Below are 17526 nucleotides of genomic sequence, written 5' to 3' on the forward strand. Positions count from 1 at the left end.
AACCCAGAACTTATCAACTTGTCTAGTCTAGCTAGCCACCTTTTTGGGGGATATCTGGCGTCTGTCTCCTGTATCCTGGGATTCCAGACAGACCATCATGCCCACTCGGCCTTTACCTGGGTGGGAGGTCCCAAAGTCTAGTCCTCGTGCTATGTGGCAAACATCTGGCATGCTGAGCTATCTCCCCAGCCTTCAGTTTGGAGATTTTCTTGCTTCCAATTTAAGAATGTTAACTCTCTGCAGCTAAGTAGGAAAATACCCGATTATAAATTTTATGTTTAAAAACACATTGTAAACATATTGAACACCATGATATCTGCTCCGTCATTGAATGCTACATGGCCATGCCAAAGACATTCTCAGAATACCAATCAGTTCCTTGATGTGTACCGTTGTCTTAAATCAGTACTGCAATTGGAGCTTATGTTTTTTATTGACTTTAAAATGAGTTGAATTAATAAGTGTTTCATTAATAAAAGTTGGGCTAATGTTAATTTTCATAGTGAAGTTAATGAGAAGAGATTAAAGGAAAAAATACAAGTTTATGGATGTTCTCAACATCTTGATATTATTATAAAAACTACCATTTGAGCTTTTCTGTGATTATACGAGCAAAATGTTCTCTTTGTATTAAACTGTAGAAATTTTAAAAAGTAAAAACAAGCAAAAATACAACTCAGAAGTCCTACCAGAGTTATCATGGTGATTCACTTTGAAACCTTTCTTTCTATTTATTTTTAAAGTTTTCTTATATAGTAAGCCCTAAACATATTCTAAACATTTTCTGTGTCACTGTAATATTTAAAGTTTAATGCCCATATAATGGTCTCTGGCATGTCTGAGCTGTGATTCATGGAAGTTTTTTCATGTTTCTCACGTTGTCAATCAAGTGGCTTCAGACTGGATGCTCTATTTAAAGCTATTTTAATATCATTAAAACCTATTTAGTGGGTGAAGTTGCATTTGAACTTTGTATTTATCCACATTCCATTAGGCAGGTAGGATTTCTAAAGCTCCCTGTGTCACCCACATGTATTCATGTGTTATTGGCAGGATGACTCTGTGGCTACAGAGTCAGTGTCCCTGCAGAGTGCAGTCCTGGCTCCTCTGCCTGTGCACACTCAGAGTACTAAGTCCAGTGTATGTAATTTCTTTCCTGTGTGCATGCACATGTGTGTGCTGGTGTTTGGAGGTCAGAGGTCAACCTCTGATGTTATACCTTAGACACTTTGTGTTTCTTAGACAGGGTCTTTTACTAAGAAGGCTAGACTAACTGTCCAGGAGTGGGGAAATGGATTCTCTTGTCTCCTTAATACTAGAATTACAAGCAAGTCACCCTCCCTCCCCCAACCTCCCTTTTATTTAATACATTTTGATGTTGAGCTCAGGTCCTTATGTCTGGACTGCAAGTACTTTCCCACTTGAGCCCCTCCCTCATCCCCATTAAATGTTGGATTTCACAAGCTCTTGCTTTTGGAAGATATCAGAGTGAGACCAGAGGATAAGGCCAGGCCTTCGAAGCCTTCGAAGGGACAACCCGTAGGGGCGTCACTGAGAGAAGTATCACTTCTTTAGTCCATTGTGTGGCTCCGGGGAGCATTACTTAGGTTCCCTCTGTTCTCAAAACAGCGTCATTATACACTAGCCTTGCCGCTTCACCATTGCAAATGTATTTTTCCTGTAAATGCAAGGTGTAAAAGCAGGAGTGGAACCTTGATGCTTCTGCTCATGTAGCCAGAGATCACAGCCATGCCCCAGCAGCTAGAGGACGAGTCACCACTGGGGACTCAAACCTGGGAACACATTTGAAAGAATGCAGAAATTCAAGTAGCCAGTGTACCCTTTCCCCAGTGAAAATACTGTTTCCATCTTCTAGGATGGTGGATGGTCCTCAGGGCAGCAGAGGCAGGGAGTTCTGGGAGCCATCCCAGGAGGAGCCTGCAGGCTGGAGTTCCCTTTGTCAATGCTCTTAGCTCCCTTCCCTTGGGGCTTTGTCTCTGCCTGGCACGTTCACTCACTTCCTGGAGGCTTCTGGCAACCAAGCTCTCCCGACAGCACTCACTGTGCCAGGCTTACCTGCCATCTGCTGGCACGCATCCAGGACTACTTGTTTGTAAAAGAAAAGTTATTTTCCTTGGGAAATATTATCTGTCATATTTCCACAAAGCTTGTGTTTTGAGCCAGTTGGAAAGATGGGGGGCTCTTTCCTGGGTAAGGACAAGAACCAGGTTGACCAGTTTCCTTTGGTCTCATTTAGAAATTGGCCAGGTAACAAGTTATTTTAGCCTCCTAGAATGTGGGGTTTTGTACCCCAAACTGGGCATGCTGCTTCCTGTAAAAGCATCCAAGCTTGTTGATTTCCAGTATCCCATTCTGCAAGCAGTAACAAGATGCCCCTTGACTGGCGTGTTCTGCCAGGCTTTGGAATCCCTTTCTCATTGGTAAAGGAGCGAGTTAATGTTATTTTTATTAATTGACCCTTTTCATTTTTTTTACATTTTATTTATTTTGCATGAATGTGTGTGAGTATGTGGACATGTTTGCCCCACACACATGTTCATGTGTGCAGGTCAGAGGACATGTCAGTTCTTTCCTTCCATCATGTGGGTCCTAGGGGGTCAATCCCAGGTTATCATGTTGGGTATTTGAGCCATCTCTCAGGCCTTCAAATGACTCTTCTTAATGCTGTTAAATATCTGGAAAATTTAGCAAAGTGGATATTTTCTACTGCTTACACAAAGCTCCAGGTAAACACCTAAATTAATCATAAAGATTTGTACCTCTTCATTTTGTTTGTAATCTTCATTTCTGGACAGCTGGCTCTGTTTTATACTTCACAAAATTTATCTACTGATAAGTTCCTTCAGGCCTTTCCAGTCCCCCACCCTACCCCCTGGGCTTCACTGTTACAGAGTTGGCTTCCTTTCTGCAAACTGCACTGTCAGAAGCAGGCAGCTGTCAGTCTCTAAGGCCATAGCTCAGGGACTTGGTGCAGGTGACTTCCTGTCCTGGCTCATGTGCCAACCCTGATCTTTTCATTCCCTATGAATTCTTGTGGGCCAGGGCCCAGAATTCTGAACTTGAGGTACTATGTTTGGGCCTGTGCTTTGTTTCTGATAATTACCCATATCATGTTGCAAGCAGTCTATTAGAGGTCGAGAAGGAAAAGATTTTGGAGCCTAAGTTTTTTGTTGAACTATTTAATAATTATGGAGACCCCTAGGCCTTAGTTTGAACTGCTTATTCAAAAGTTTCAACTTGAGTGTGTGGCATTTGAACAAAATGTTAAGTAAGGGGTTTTAAAGATGAGTGGAATTCTCTGTGGGGTAGGAGACAAGGCCTCACTCTACAGACTAGGTTGACTTAGAACTGATTTTATAGCTCAGGCTGGCCTCAAACTTTGCAGAGATCCTCTTGACTCAGCCATTAGCGGTGATGTGACAAGCATGAGCCAACATGTCTGGTTTGATTTTGTCAGATACCTAGTCTGTTCTAAAGTATAGGTAAATGTGTAAACAATATGGTACAGCCATATAGATCAGGCTGTCTTACCGTTTCTAATCTAGTTTAAAGATGAGCATCCATTTTTATAGCACATACCTATGCTGCTTTCATGGGAAATGGAACGAAATCATGTGTGTTTCCCTAATCCTCTCTGCAACTTACGTCCTAAGGTTGGGAACTTGTTTTCTCTTTCTGGTTGTTGAGTTTTTAAGAGAGGACTTGGCAATTAGACAGCTTTTGGGGTCCTTGGGTTTGTACTTGCTGAGTGGCATATTTACCCTGCCTACTGCATTGTCCCTATTTCCTTAAGTCCAGTGAAATGCACATGAAGTCCCAGTCTTAAGAAACTGCCTCGTTTTCTTTTCCGGCTTCTGGTAGCTGCACTCTATCGAAAACCTAGACACCCCCTGCAAGCTCACTAGGAACATCAAAGCCCAGGGAAGCACAATGGTGACACCAACCTGCTAAGCCTCTCAATCCTCTCTGAAACCAACATTGGCATCCAGCATAGGTGCGGGATGTGGAGGCTCTGTCTTTGGTTATTTAACCGGCACGTTGGCTCTCACGAAGGCTCATCGGAGTCTGTTTTATGCTGACTAGGAACACAGAGTGCAAACTACCAAGCACACTGGAGTAGCGCTCTGTCCAGCCACACTGCAAATGTACTCAGTGTTCATGAAGTATGGTGGCTGCGTGTTCCCAGCCTCTGCACGCTTCTCATGCACAGGGACTACCGCCACGCCCTGCTTAGATACATGTTTTAGAATAACATAAACAATATTAACATCATTGTCCAGGGCTGGGAATTGTAACTCAGTTGATAGAGTGTTTGCCTAGTACCTCTAGTACCTATAAAGCTCTGAGTTTGAGCCCCAGCACCACATAAAACTGAGTGTGACTGGTGTAGCTTCTCTGGCACTTTTTAGGAGACAAAATCTGATAGCAAACTCCCTATCCCTCTGGTACATGGTTGCCTAAACAAGACCGGAACACTAAACGGCGCGTTAATGTGGAAGGGAAAAACCTCACGGAGCCTCAACCTTCACAAAGAACTGCAAGCTACTGAAGAATGTGGAAAGCAGGCAGAGTGGCCCTCACCAGGGAAGAGTCTAATTGGTAATCCAATGCCAAGTTGTCAGCCCTGAAATCATCTTCATACAAATAACATTAGATGGATGGGGGAGGTTTTATTCCTGTGTGTGTAATGCAACATACAAGCACGCACATGCATGCACGCATTCATCCACACACAACCATGTGACAACAATTAATGTAAAAAAGGCCATGAATTTGAGAAAGAGCAAAGTGGGGGCACATGGAGGGATTGGAGGGAGGAAAAGGAAGAAGAGAGAAACATTTAAGATAAAATAAAAAATAAATGTTATAAAAAATCCAAGTGAGGTGAACTACACCTATAATCCCAGCAGGTAGGAGCAGGAGGGTTAGACATTAAGCACTGGTCCTTAACTCTATAGGGAATTTGAGGCCAGCTATTTCATACCATGAGATGCTATTTAAAAAGAAGCAACAAAGACCCTCATACTTTTCTTTGTTCCAGTGAACAGAGTTCAACTAGAACGCTTAGAATGTAAATAAAATATAGGTAACAAAGCCCAACAGCAGTGCCTGGAGCCTGAGGTGCTTTGTCCAGTGGCAGTGTTGATGTGATAGGGACCTCCCAGCCTTTCCACAGCTCTGCTGCTCCACTGGGGATGAGAGGGGCTGGGCTAGCTGGGACCAGCTCTGAGCTTACCCAATTGTCATCACAGTCTAGAGCTGCCCCTCTGAGAACACTCATTGTCCATCCCATGGGTGATGCTCTCTGTGTGGGGAGGGGGAGAATGAGTTCTTTCTTAGTATACAGTGGGCCGTGTCCTTGAAGCATGGCCATGTGTTCTACTCTCAGAGTCTCAAAGGGTGCTCAGGGACCCAGAGGGGCTCTCGACACTATTGGAAGTAGAAGCAAAGACTTGTGGATTGGCAGGGACTCAAACATGGCCAGCCACTTCACCCATCCAGGGTTATAGTTTTTTCTTTTTCTCTAGAGGTCTTGCCTCAGATAGCAAGACCTCCTGCAGTGGGATGCCTGCCATCCTCAGCTCATTTGATTTTGAGCTACTGAAGTTCACTCCTTGCTGCTATGTGACCTGCCTGTTTTCTTCATGATGGATGAACCAACCATCCCATGGTGTCACATGCTTGCTTCTCGAGAACTTTCTGATTTGCCTCTCGGGGCTAGTCAGGGTGCCGGGTGCTTGATGCATTGTAGTGAAACTGTATGTGTTAGGTTAGGAAGGGGCTTCAGTCTGAGCTGAAAATCAGACCTTTGAAGTTGGAAGGATACTTTGAGGGTGTGATGTCTCTGAGAAGCCATCAGGGTCTGAGCTATGCAGCGGGGGAATTCTCTGGAATCCTTGCCGCTTGTTCTCACCCTTCCCTGTTTGGGATGCTCCTTTCTTTATCCACCTTAAGCCTGCCTCCTTTGTTCGCCCGGTCCCAGTATCCTAGAACTGCAGTTCCTGTGCACATATGTCTAAGATGAGATTTGGTTTTGTGAATTTGGGAATCAAACCAAACATCCCATGCATGCTATGAAAACACTGAGCTAACCTCTCAGCAGCAAGAACGGGATTTCAAGAGCTTCGGAAGAGGCAGTGTGCTGGACTTAGAGGGGGAGGTATGTGGCCCCTGTGCAGGCTGCTTTGCTCACAGAGTAACTCTTAGGTAAGTGAAGGCTACTATGGAGTTATTTAGAAGTAGTGTTCCCCCCACCCCCAAGTCTTCACAATACTGCTAATGTGGAATTTCTGAGTAGGAGCCCTGGATGCATTCGAGGATGAGTTGTGACATGCTTTCAATTAGTATCAGGAATTTGCCCCAAATGAATGTTCCAGTGCTCTCGCCTCTAAAGCACTTTAATTATCTAATGTGCTTGCTATTCATTGGCATAGTAAAGGTCCCGAAAGCACCAAACATAAACTCAGTGGAAGCTAAGTCATAGAGCTCCTAAACATAGAAACCATGTTTAGGAATTTAAAAAATAAAATAAAACGATGGTGCCCAAAGAAGTCCAAACAGAGGCTTTCTAGCACCAGAGAGGACAGCGTGCAAAGGAAGACTTGCTTCTCTAGGAAGAAGGGATCTCCATCAGGAGGGGGCATTGCTTAGGGATTGTGGGTACCAGGGACAGTGAAAGTCAAGTACTATGACTGCACGGAGGCTCAGAAGGATTCTATGGGACTGACAAAGTAGACCCTGCTCAAACCAGCTTTGTGGGAGCACACACTGGGCAGCTGCCAGGTTCGTTCCCAGGAACCACATAATGATAGTCTCCCTCCAGAGGAAGCCACCAAGCCCGGACTTGCTGGGTTTGTATTTACTTGAAGGCATTTCTCCAGCTTTAAACATACAAAACACAGTTCATTCTTCTAGACTGCCACCCCCCACAAAACCTTGTACTTGTTGAGAAAATGCTGAGGAATTTAACCTCTTCCTAGACAGGAAGGAAGGAGGAGAGAGTAGGACTGGCCAATAGACTAGAATTAGGAGTTAGGAACTCTCAAGTGTTTGGAAGGGGGACACCTGGGGGCTGTTTGACCTCTGTCTGACCTCTGCCTGGCTTAGCTTGGCTTGGGGCTATGACTGATGGGCTGGAAGGAGAAGCTCAGTGAAGATATGGCACCTTCACGTGCACAACTGGCTCCGTGGCTTCTCCTGTGTCAGAGGAATCGTGATGGGTAGCTTGTGTCCTTAGGAACAGTAGCCAAATATATCTGGTCTCTATGTCTGTAGGAGCCTCATAGAAAAGCCCACAAATCATGACTAAAAGACTCGGCTTTAAATGGTGTCTCTGCTGAGCATGCAGGTGCTCTTCCTTGTCATCGTGTCCCACACAATGTCATCAAACAGCTGCTCCTTCAGCATTGGCACTCAGTGGAGCTAAAAAGAATCTAGAGGTGGCTTCTGGTACTCAATCATGGGGAGGATGGTTATGGATATGTATGTATGCTACATGGTTTCCTGCCACTCATTCATGGGCTCCAGTTTCCCATGGCTAGAGGAGGTGCCTCTGAAGCTAGCTCAGTCATGAGCAGGTTGCAAAGAAGCTCTTTGATGTGGTCATTGACAAGGGGCTCCTTCTCATGACGCTGGTTTTCACAAGTGGCATTTCTAAGGCCTACAAAAGGGAAGTCCAGGCCTGTAGTGTTGGTCCCAGGGAGGGGAAGGGCTGGAGAGAAGTTTCCAAGTTGGCGGTAAGCTACAGAGAGCATGTCAGGGGCACAACCTTGGATGCTATTGCGATGGCCCTGGGTGGAGGGAGATGGGCATGCCTTGAGGAAAGCTCTACCTCACATGAGACTCCACTAACTTGCCTGAGTAAGTCTGTCACAGTGTGGGGACCATGTCAGGAACAGCCCTGGCTGGTAGTGGCATATTAAATAACCAAGGGGGAGCATCTGAGAGATACCAAGGCTGTAAGACAGTCTGGCCCAGGAGTCCAGTCAGGACCTGAAAAACAACAGACAATTAACATTCAATATTAGATGGACTTTAAAACCCAGGAATCGGATAAACTTGTTTAGAGGGTGTGTGGAAAAAGGGAGAAAGAATGCCCAGGCAGAAGGTTTTAGGTCTTCACAAAGCCAACTGAGCACCCTGAAAGGTGCAAGAGGAGGAGTCACTGCTCAGGTAGGAGACTAGCCACCCTGTTCTGAGAGAGAGCAATTGGCTGTCATACGCTATTGAGGGCTGAGTGAAATCCATGGAGTGACCAATAGATTTGATAGCACACAGCCCACCATGGACCTGGATGGCTGAGTTGAATAGTGGAGATAAAATCATGTTCCTATCAAGCTGTGTTGGGTGGAGAGTGCAATAATTGCTTGTTTAGTTGGTGGAACAAAATACTCGCATCCAATGAATTTGGGGAGGAAGGGTTTCTTCTGGCTCACATTTTTAAGATATTGTCCACCATGGCAGGGAAGTGAAGTGACCCAGGCTGAAAAATCCCTTCCAGATGTGCTGGGAAGTTTGTCTCAGTAGAGATTCTGAATCCTGTGAGATTGGCATCTGGATCGATGATCACAGGGAGTCACTGGGAAGAGAGGAAGTAGAGCTATGGGCTGTAGTAAGTCTTGGGAGAGTTTCTTTTTTTTTTTTTTTTCTTTTTTTTTCTCAGTGAAGAGTGGGACCAAGGACAGGACAGATAATTATCTAGGTAAAAAGTGGCATCATAGAAAGAGCCTGGGGCCAAGGCATGGAACGACCTTGGAGAAAGGACTTGGGCAGGTGGTGTTTTAAACTGTTCCCTCTTTGCTATGACAAGGTAAATACTCAGCAGGGGTAGTTTGGGGGAAGGAGGATTGGTTTTGACTCCTGGCTTAAGAGAATACAATCCAAAATATGGCAGGTAGGACCATCATAGTCTGTGCTGACCAAAGTTGGAGCTACAAATAGTTTCTCTACATCCCTGTGGACCAGGAAGCAGAGAGGGAATGCTAACATTCATCTTGATTTCTTCTTTCTCCCTCTTTTCTTCCATCCAGTCCACCAGCCCATCAGATGGCACTATCTATATTCAGGGTGGGTCCTTTTTCCAAAAGTTAATTCTCTCTGAAACCCCCTCACAGATACACCCAGAACTTTCCTTTGGTTTCCTAAGTTAGTGTAAATCAGATAAGTCAAGATGATGATGAAGATTGACTGTCTCTCCTGTGAGCTGTACAGTGGCAGCGACAGCTTGAGATGTGATAGCCTGAGGTTGGCTTGGTGTTCTGAGTCAGTTTCTCTCTCTCTCTCTCTCTCTCTCTCTCTCTCTCTCTCTCTCTCTCTCTCTCTCTCTCTCTCTCTCTCTCTCTTGGAAGAAAATGAGATAAAGGGAAGGGAGGTTTTGAGGGAGAGATTATAGCAGCAACTGGGAGGTTGGGAAATTGACCCAGCATCCTTTCAGGCCTGAAGAAGCTGGAGTTAGGAAGGCATGCTAGCTTCCATTGAGTAAGTTGCTCATAGCGTCTCTGAGGGTGATTTCTACTGTGGTAAAGAAAGATTCTGAGCTGGCTGAAGCTCCTCACAAATGCTGAGCTGTGGGTCCTGGATCTGTGAGTTCCAAGGCCCCAGGCAGCCTGCTATGCCTGGCTTTAAGTACTGGGGAGTTGGCTCGGGTTCTTGCTTATCCAAGCTTGCTAGCACTTGTGGCCTAGAACAAGTCATTTGACATGTTGTGCCTGCTTCCTCACTGGAAAAATTAAAACTGTCACTGCTGTCATCGGGATCAAATGAAGTCCCCAGCTCAGCATGTACTGTCTTACTTTGTTGCAAGCTGAGTATGAATTCTGGGGTCAAATACCTTGGGTTTGAATTTTTGTTTCCACTGATCACTAGCTGTGTGAGCATGGACAGTGTGCTCTGCCTCAGAGTCCTAATCTTTACAGTAGAGAAGCACTTATAGCTTTATGCTGCAGTATCGAGTAAAGGGTAAGTGAGGAACCAGTGAAGGATTCTGGGTGATCCAGAGAGGAGCTCCAGGCTGGCCGGATCACTGGGTGCTGGCTGTGGATGAAGGGGACAATGCATTCAGGTGGGCGGGGCTGCCTATGCTTCTGTGTGATGTTTTGTCTCTTTTTCCAGTTCCGCCTGGTAGTGAAGACAGCCCTGAAGCTTCTTCTGGTCTTTGTGGAGTATTCTGAGTCCAATGCACCACTTCTCATTCAGGCCGTTTCTGCTGTCGACACCAAAAGAGGTGAGCGCCCCAGTGTTTTAGATAGGGAGGCTTCCCATCTTCTGGTGAGTTATTCGGAACATCCTCTGTGTGGAGACATCTCTGTGAAGGCTCTAGAGTGGAAGCTATAGAGATTATGGCTGGCAATGGACATGACAATGAAGAACATGCATGTGTGGAGTTAGCCAGAACTTGTCAGACCATCGTCTTTTGCCTCTATCACTGAAACCACACAGAGCATCTATTCTCCCAATCCAGTTCAAGTCACCTTGTGTCTTGTCTTCTCTTCTTTGCCCTGTGTCTCACTGATCCATAGCTATTCCTTGAGCATTCTGCCCTCCTTCCCCCTGCCCATGCAGTGGCTTGCTCGGGGGGTCTCAGCATCTCTTGACCTACTATCACCCACCTCCCTAAAGTACAGTTCTTCATCATTCTATCTAATCCTGTCAGCAGGTCCCTAGTGCCTACAGCATGAAAACATCTGAGCCATTCTGTGTAAGGGACCACCTGCCATGCCATCTCCCTCCTGCTCTGTAACACCCCTTCCTATCTCATGAGTTCACAGAGCTCCCAAACAACCTTTCTTTCTACTGTGCTGTCATCTGTTGACTTGAGTATATCCCACTCATAGGCTCTGTCTCCATCTTACTGTTCCAGTGCTCAGCTGTCCTGAGCAGATAGGCATGCTACACACAGGTAGAAAAGAGTGGAGTGGCCTGTACTGCACATAATTTTAGCACTGAAGAGGCTAAAGCAAGACCACCATGAGTTTGAAGTTAGCTTAGGCTATGGTCTTAGGGTTTTACTCCTGTGAACAGATGCCATAACCAAGGCAACTCTTATAAGGACAGCATTTAATTGGGGCTGGCTTACAGGTTCAGAGGTTCCATCCATTATCATCAAGGCAGGAACATGGCAGTATCCAAGCAGGCATGGTACAGGAGGAGCTGAGAATTCTACATCTTCATCTGAAGGCTGCTAGCAGAATACTTGCTTCCAGGCAGCTAGGATGAGAGTGTTAATAGCCCACACCCACAGTGACATACCTACTCCAACAGGGCCACACCTTCTAATAGTGCCACTCCCTGGGCTGACCAAATACAAACCATCACAGCTACCTAGAAAGAACCTCTCTTGAAAAGAGAAGGAGGAGGAGGAGGAGGAGGAGGAGGAGGAGGAGGAGGAGGAGGAGGAGGAGGAGGAGGAGGAGGGGAGGAGGGACTGTAGCTAAACCATGCTATGGTCTGTAGTGGCGTGAAGCTTTTAGCTGAAATGCTGGGGTGCCTGTTTCATCTCTTGCTCATTCTCCTTCCTAAGAGGACTTGGTTGCCTTCATTACCATCCCAACAAAGATTCAAATAAGTAAGAAAAATTTGAATAATATTTTTTCTTTTCATGACTGTAATAGTTTGAAAACTCAGTCTACAGATGATCCCAAATCACTTTTGCTGTCAACAAGCAGGTGAGCTACACAACACATGGTCAGTCCAGCCTAGAAGCAACTCCTGGTTTCTCTGAAGGAGTACATTAAGATAGCAGAGCTTCAGACAGGGACAGAGGCTGGAGTCTGGAAGGTGGGTCCAGACCCCACCCACTTCCCCTCTACCATAGCATGTTGCCATCTGCTACCAGATAGGAACTATGAGCAGATTATAGGGCCAACTAACAGCCCTAAGGACAAACGGTGGCTAAGAAACTGGCTTCCTCAGAACCAGGTGGTTAGAACCTGAAGCAAATGGTGGATATTTGGGAACATGGTGGCTCCCTTGGTTCATCGTTGCTGGATATGTCTTTCAAACCCCCAGCTGTGGAGTTACTCTAGGACAATGGGTGGGCTTTTTGTTAGCATCTCTTAAACATTGGGTAACTCAAGGGCACTTGCCATGCGACCATGATACATGGATATCCTTCTCATGGCTTTGAGGGTTTTTTTTTTGGCTTTGTTGAATAGGGTCTTCTAGCATCTCTGGAGTTCCTACTACATCCAGGGCATGGTGTGGAGTGGGAATAACCCTCAGATGAACCCAGGGTTTTATTTCCCACATCCAAGCTTCATTCCACAGCCCCAGCCTGAGGCCTCTGCTATCCTAAGTCTGTCCAACAAGACAAAATGATGGCCATCTTTTTTCAATTAGTTAAAAAAAAATCCCCATAGATTGTTTTCTCAGCTTGGTAAATCTTGCCTATAAAATTTCTTCAACCTTTGGCAAGTTCTGTCATCTGCCTGCCACTAAACACGAAGAGCTGCAAACAAAGGCATATCACTAATGAAAAGCCCAGAGAAACCTCATCATGTGTGGCTCAATAGCATGCTCCTTCACGGACATGTGTGGTCTTGGCTGTGATTTTTGTAATGCATACATATAACGTCATCTTGGTTTACTGCTAGTAAAGTTGTCGTAGGATTCTATGATGGAATTAAACATACAAATGTATCATAGAGTTATGCAGAGAGCAACATGAATTCCAGGTGTTTCTAGCAGCAGGTTTTAGAGCAGTCTCTAGCTTCCTCTCAACTGGGCTGGAGCACAGCCTATGAGCCAGGGATGACTGAAGAGGAGCTGAGCGTGTCCACTTGGGCACATGTGCAAAGAACCCATAAATTCTGCTCCACAGGAAAGCTTTAGACTCATTCCTTGGCAGGAACAACAGGCATGGGAAAGTGGGGACAGTTGTCTTTCTTTCTTTTTTTCTTCAATAGGAAAACCTCAGAATCAGCAAATAAAACTAAGAAAATAAATTAAAAGCCCTCAAAAAAAATCATTACCACCTAAAGCAGTTGAAGAACAGGTTCCCTTGTTTATAAAGTACGCATGGCCACCTATGAGATCACCAGAGGGCTCATTTTGTGACATGGGCCTACAGTGGGCCACTTAGAGAGCCTAGAAAGAAAGCGATGTCTATCACCAAGGCCCCAGTAGTGTAGCTCAGTGTCAGACTGGCTGGTATGCTGAGGCCCTGAAGTCAGTCCTCATTACTGCAAAACATACAAAAAGTACATTGTAGGTAGTAGTTAATATTGATGAATATGAATATGTAAACATTTTCAATGCCTCATTTGGCCTAGTTTACTATACTTTTACTTTGGGGGCTAGAATTAAAAAGTTGTGTGTGTGTGTGTGTGTGTGTGTGTGTGTGTGTGTGTGTGTCTGTGTGTGTGTGTGTGTGTGTGTGTGTGTGTGTCTGTGTGTGTGTGTGTGTGTGTGTGTGTGTCTGTGTGTGTGTGTGTGTGTGTGTGTGCATGTACACACATGCGTGTAAGAGTGAGGTTCTTTCCTTCTCTCTGGACTACCTGACTATTGCTTGGCTTTGCCATCCTCAGGCCTCACGAGTCGTGTTGGATTCAAAGTAAACAACGAGGAAGTAGTCCTGTGACTGGAAACACCAGAAAAATTAGAAGCTATTGGCTGCAGTGTTTTCTCCCAGACACAGAGCTTCAGTGAATTCTCCCTAGCATGGTCCTTTTTTAGCTATCTGCTAGGAGCTCTATAGTCCTTGAGATTGGTGCCCCATTAGAAACACAAGCAGATATTTTCTGAACTCCTTGGGACAGTGAGACCAAGGATCTACTGGTTGGCTGTCATTGTTGGTTGCTTGAAGAACAACTATACCCTGGTGCTTACTGCAAAGGAGTTTGATGATAAATATGAGGCAACAAGTTAGTAGGTAGCAGGAGGGAGAGCGTGTCTGTGTGTTCAGAGTTTAGAGACAGGTGGGGGATCACGTGGTTCTAACTGGCTGGATAACTCAGCTAAGGATGAGACCAGGTTCCCTCCCTGGGAGAGATGCCATCTCTGTGTATGGGATTAATCTCTGTGTGTCGTGTCTTATAGGAAGCCTACTCTTCAGTCCTTCTGACCTCTTTCTCATCTCACCATGTGTATCTTCCCTCTCACTCTTGTAAAGCAGTCCCATCTTTCCATACTAAATGCTCTCTCAGAAATCATTACTGTTCTCAGGCATTTTATTGACCTGTGCTCTAGCGCAGGCATTGTGCTGATAGTGCAGAGATGAACAGAAGTGATACTGACTCTGCCTCTGTAAAATGTTTATTTCAAGGCCAAGATCAGCTCTATCACAACCCATGCAAGGACCAGCATTTGGAAACTGCTGTGTTTAGTTCTTTTTTAAATTTAATTTGTCTAGCAAAAAATAAGTAATATCCTTTTGAGATAATTTATAGAGGAATCACACAGAGAAAGGTCCACATTCCAGCCCATCAACCCAAGGGTAAGTCAGGGCTTCCATCACTTCTAATATTTATCTCAGGTGTGGAACTGTGCCAGAGGTTGTCTCCTCCTCTGTGACCTTCCGTTTGACTTGGTGGTCTTGAATGTGAGCTGTTTTCTAGCTCTGTTCTAAAGGTTTTCCAGCCAGTAAAATCTTCCTCCCAAAAGTGTGCACATAAAGAAACTTGATTATATATTTAAAATAAAGGAGACTTCTCAAGCAAATGGTTATGGATACTAAGAATGAACATGAGACAGGATAGTATATTGATTGGAAGATGGCACAAGTCCAGCTTGTCAATGTGTCCACACTTACAAATGCAATGACTACAAGACAATCTCCATCCCCAAGGCAGGAATCCTTGGTGAAACTTAAGTGTGATTGGAATAATGTGTGTTGTTGAATTGCTGTTCCTAATGGTCTTTGCTTTACTTGTAGGTGTCAAACCCTGGTCCAACATCATGGAAATCTTGGAGGAAAAAGATGGAGTTGACACAGAGCTATTGGTTTATGCAATGACTCTAGTGAACAAGGTTGGTTAATGTGTGTTCTAGATTGTGCCCTCACCATCAAATAAATAGGAGTTAAAGCCTTAAACCTTGGTACATATGAAGAGGGTCTTTATAGATGTAACTCAGTCATTTGGACAAACTAATCAGATATGATTGATGGTATAACAAGAGGAAAAGAGAAAAAGGGGGGCAGGGAAGACCGTGTAAACACAGCCAGGGAAAATAATCACATGAAGACAGAGGCAAAGGTTAAAATGGTGCTCTGTGGGCCAGCAAGGATCAAAGTTGGCTAACAACCAACCAGCCAATGAAGGATCACTGGTACAGAGATCAGCTGGTACAGAGAGCATAGCCCTGCTGATACCTTACTTTCAGATCGTTAAATTATGACTTGTTAAGGCACCTCACTCAGGGTAACTAGTTACAGCAGCTGTGGAAACTGATACCATGTGGAAGTGTAAATTGTTCGTGGTGAGCCACACCATGTGGTTCCAGCTTGGTAGCTAGAAGGCAATAGAAGAATCGTAGGAGGGCATTTCATACCAGGACTCACCTGTAATGATATTTCCCCTTTAGAATTAGCACCCTGATTTGGAAGAAATGATCCACTAGTGAGGAAGACACACGTTTTCTTGCTTGTTAATTCTGAGTCCTGGGCTGAGGTGAGGACTCTGGAGGCAGAGCCCATCTCCTTTACGTTGTCATGGCCTCACATCTGTGTTCTTGTTGCTGCTATCACATCCCTCTCTAGTCATCATCTTGTAGGACAGCCACAGTCCTTTGAGGTTGTCCCTGGAAGTGGGCACCTTGGTTCCCATGGTGATCTTGAACAGGCTGTCTTGGTCCTAATGCACATCACTCAGACAGTCACACCCTACATCCCAAGTATCATTGTCACTGCCCCCCACCCCCATCCCCCATCCCCGAGGATTGTCTATTTAGACTGTTGACTGTGGGTCTACAGGGACAACTGCAGTGATGAGGAGAAAGGCCTTGGAAGGTTCCAGAATCCATTGCTGGAATATAACTGAAGACTTGCTTCTCTTAACAAAGTGAAGACATATTTGTTTTGACCAGTGTCTTCTCTATGTAGTCCTGGCTAGAACTCAACGTGTAGAGCAGGCTGTCCTTGAACTCACAGTGATGCTCCTGCCTCTGTTTCTTGAGTGTTAAGATGACAGTGTGAGCCATAACACCTGTTTGTTACATTTGCACTCCTCCTCCTCTAGATTCCTTCTCTCTGAAAGACTTGTGAGACTCAGGTGTCTTGCTTTGAATGTTAATAACTCACCCCTTTGGGGGGTATATATATGATTGTGCTGCACACGTACCTTCCAATGTAGTTACTGATATAGCTTTTGAGGGAGACTATGGATCTCTAACTTATCCATTTGCCCATGGAAAGAGTTGAGGGTCATGGCTCTTGACTTTCTCAGCTGACACTGGGGGCAGGTGACATTGAGAACATGTGCTTTACCCCACTGGTTTTATCCTGCATGATAGTTATCTCTGAAAACCTAAGGAGAGACAATTTTTCTTGAAGACCAAGTTTGGTCTCTAATGAATGCCAGTAAAGAATTGTTAGTGACAGATCCTGGCAAGACAAAGTCTGAAAGAAAACAGAGGTGAGGAACACCAGATGTAAGGCAGCTGTGGGGCGTCGACAGCCTCAGGAAACTCTTGCCGATGGGACCTTCTGGCAATGCCATGGTCTGCGCCAGCTGTAGGTGTCTTAACCATGAGCATGGCACTGGAACTGGGAGACGCCCGGGTGCGGATGAGGTGGAGATAGCTGAGCATATTAGAGCAACAGTCTGGAAAAGGTGACTATGTGTCTGCACAGGGGGAAACGCCACAGTCCTTCTGCAGCCTGCATGAATACCAGAGGTCCACAGGCTCAACTCAAACTCAAGGTTTTCATGGCTACTTGCAACTTCAGTTTGGGGCCTGTTACTTGGCAAAGGTCTTCAAATCTGCTTATGTCACACATGTGGACACCCTGTGCCTGCCACAGAGGCAATCAACTGGGCTTTACCAATAACTACCAATAACTAAGACTCTGCCACTACTACCACCAGCACCACACCCTCCCTACCTGGCATGCCTTAGCAGACTCTATTACCACCACAATCTCACCCTTTGGGTTACAAAAGCTCTAACATTTAGTAAAGGTTGGAGACAGGGTGGTAATGACAGGGAGAGCTGGCTCTTTGGTTATTTAACCACTGACACTGTGAGACAAGGGAATTAGCTGTTTTAGCTTAGCCCCCTGGGGTTTTATGTGAAAAGAGAACCTCATAGGGCTGGGGAGATGGCTCTGTCAGTAATGCGCCTGCCACAAGTGCCGGAGGGAGGACTTGGGAATCCCTAACACCCATGTAGAGACAGGCTGATGATGGTAAGAGAGGTGGATCCTTGAAGCTCATTGGCCAGCTAGCCTAGCTGAATTAGTGAGCCCCAAGCTCAGTGAGAGACCCTCGAAGGTTAAGTTGGAAAGACATTGAGGAAAGCATTGAAAGCATCGGACCAGAAATCCTCTGGCCTACATAGTCACAGACAAAC

At 45.3% G+C, this 17526-nt stretch overlaps 1 protein-coding gene across 6 annotated transcripts in view; it reads left to right on the forward strand.

Moving 5' to 3' along the window:
• The window catches only part of Fhod3 (formin homology 2 domain containing 3), a 425120-nt gene that overhangs the window by 266695 nt on the left and 140899 nt on the right, over positions 1-17526 (forward strand). For all 6 annotated transcript variants that reach the window (XM_006525826.4, XM_006525828.4, XM_006525830.4 and 3 more), the window contains exons 7-8: positions 10132-10243; positions 14891-14985. In XM_006525826.4, coding sequence (XP_006525889.1) covers positions 10132-10243; positions 14891-14985 — 207 coding nt within the window. The remainder of the gene's footprint in view (positions 1-10131; positions 10244-14890; positions 14986-17526) is intronic.

Source organism: Mus musculus, chromosome 18 (genome assembly GCF_000001635.26).
Source record: "Mus musculus strain C57BL/6J chromosome 18, GRCm38.p6 C57BL/6J".
NCBI lineage: Eukaryota > Metazoa > Chordata > Mammalia > Rodentia > Muridae > Mus > Mus musculus.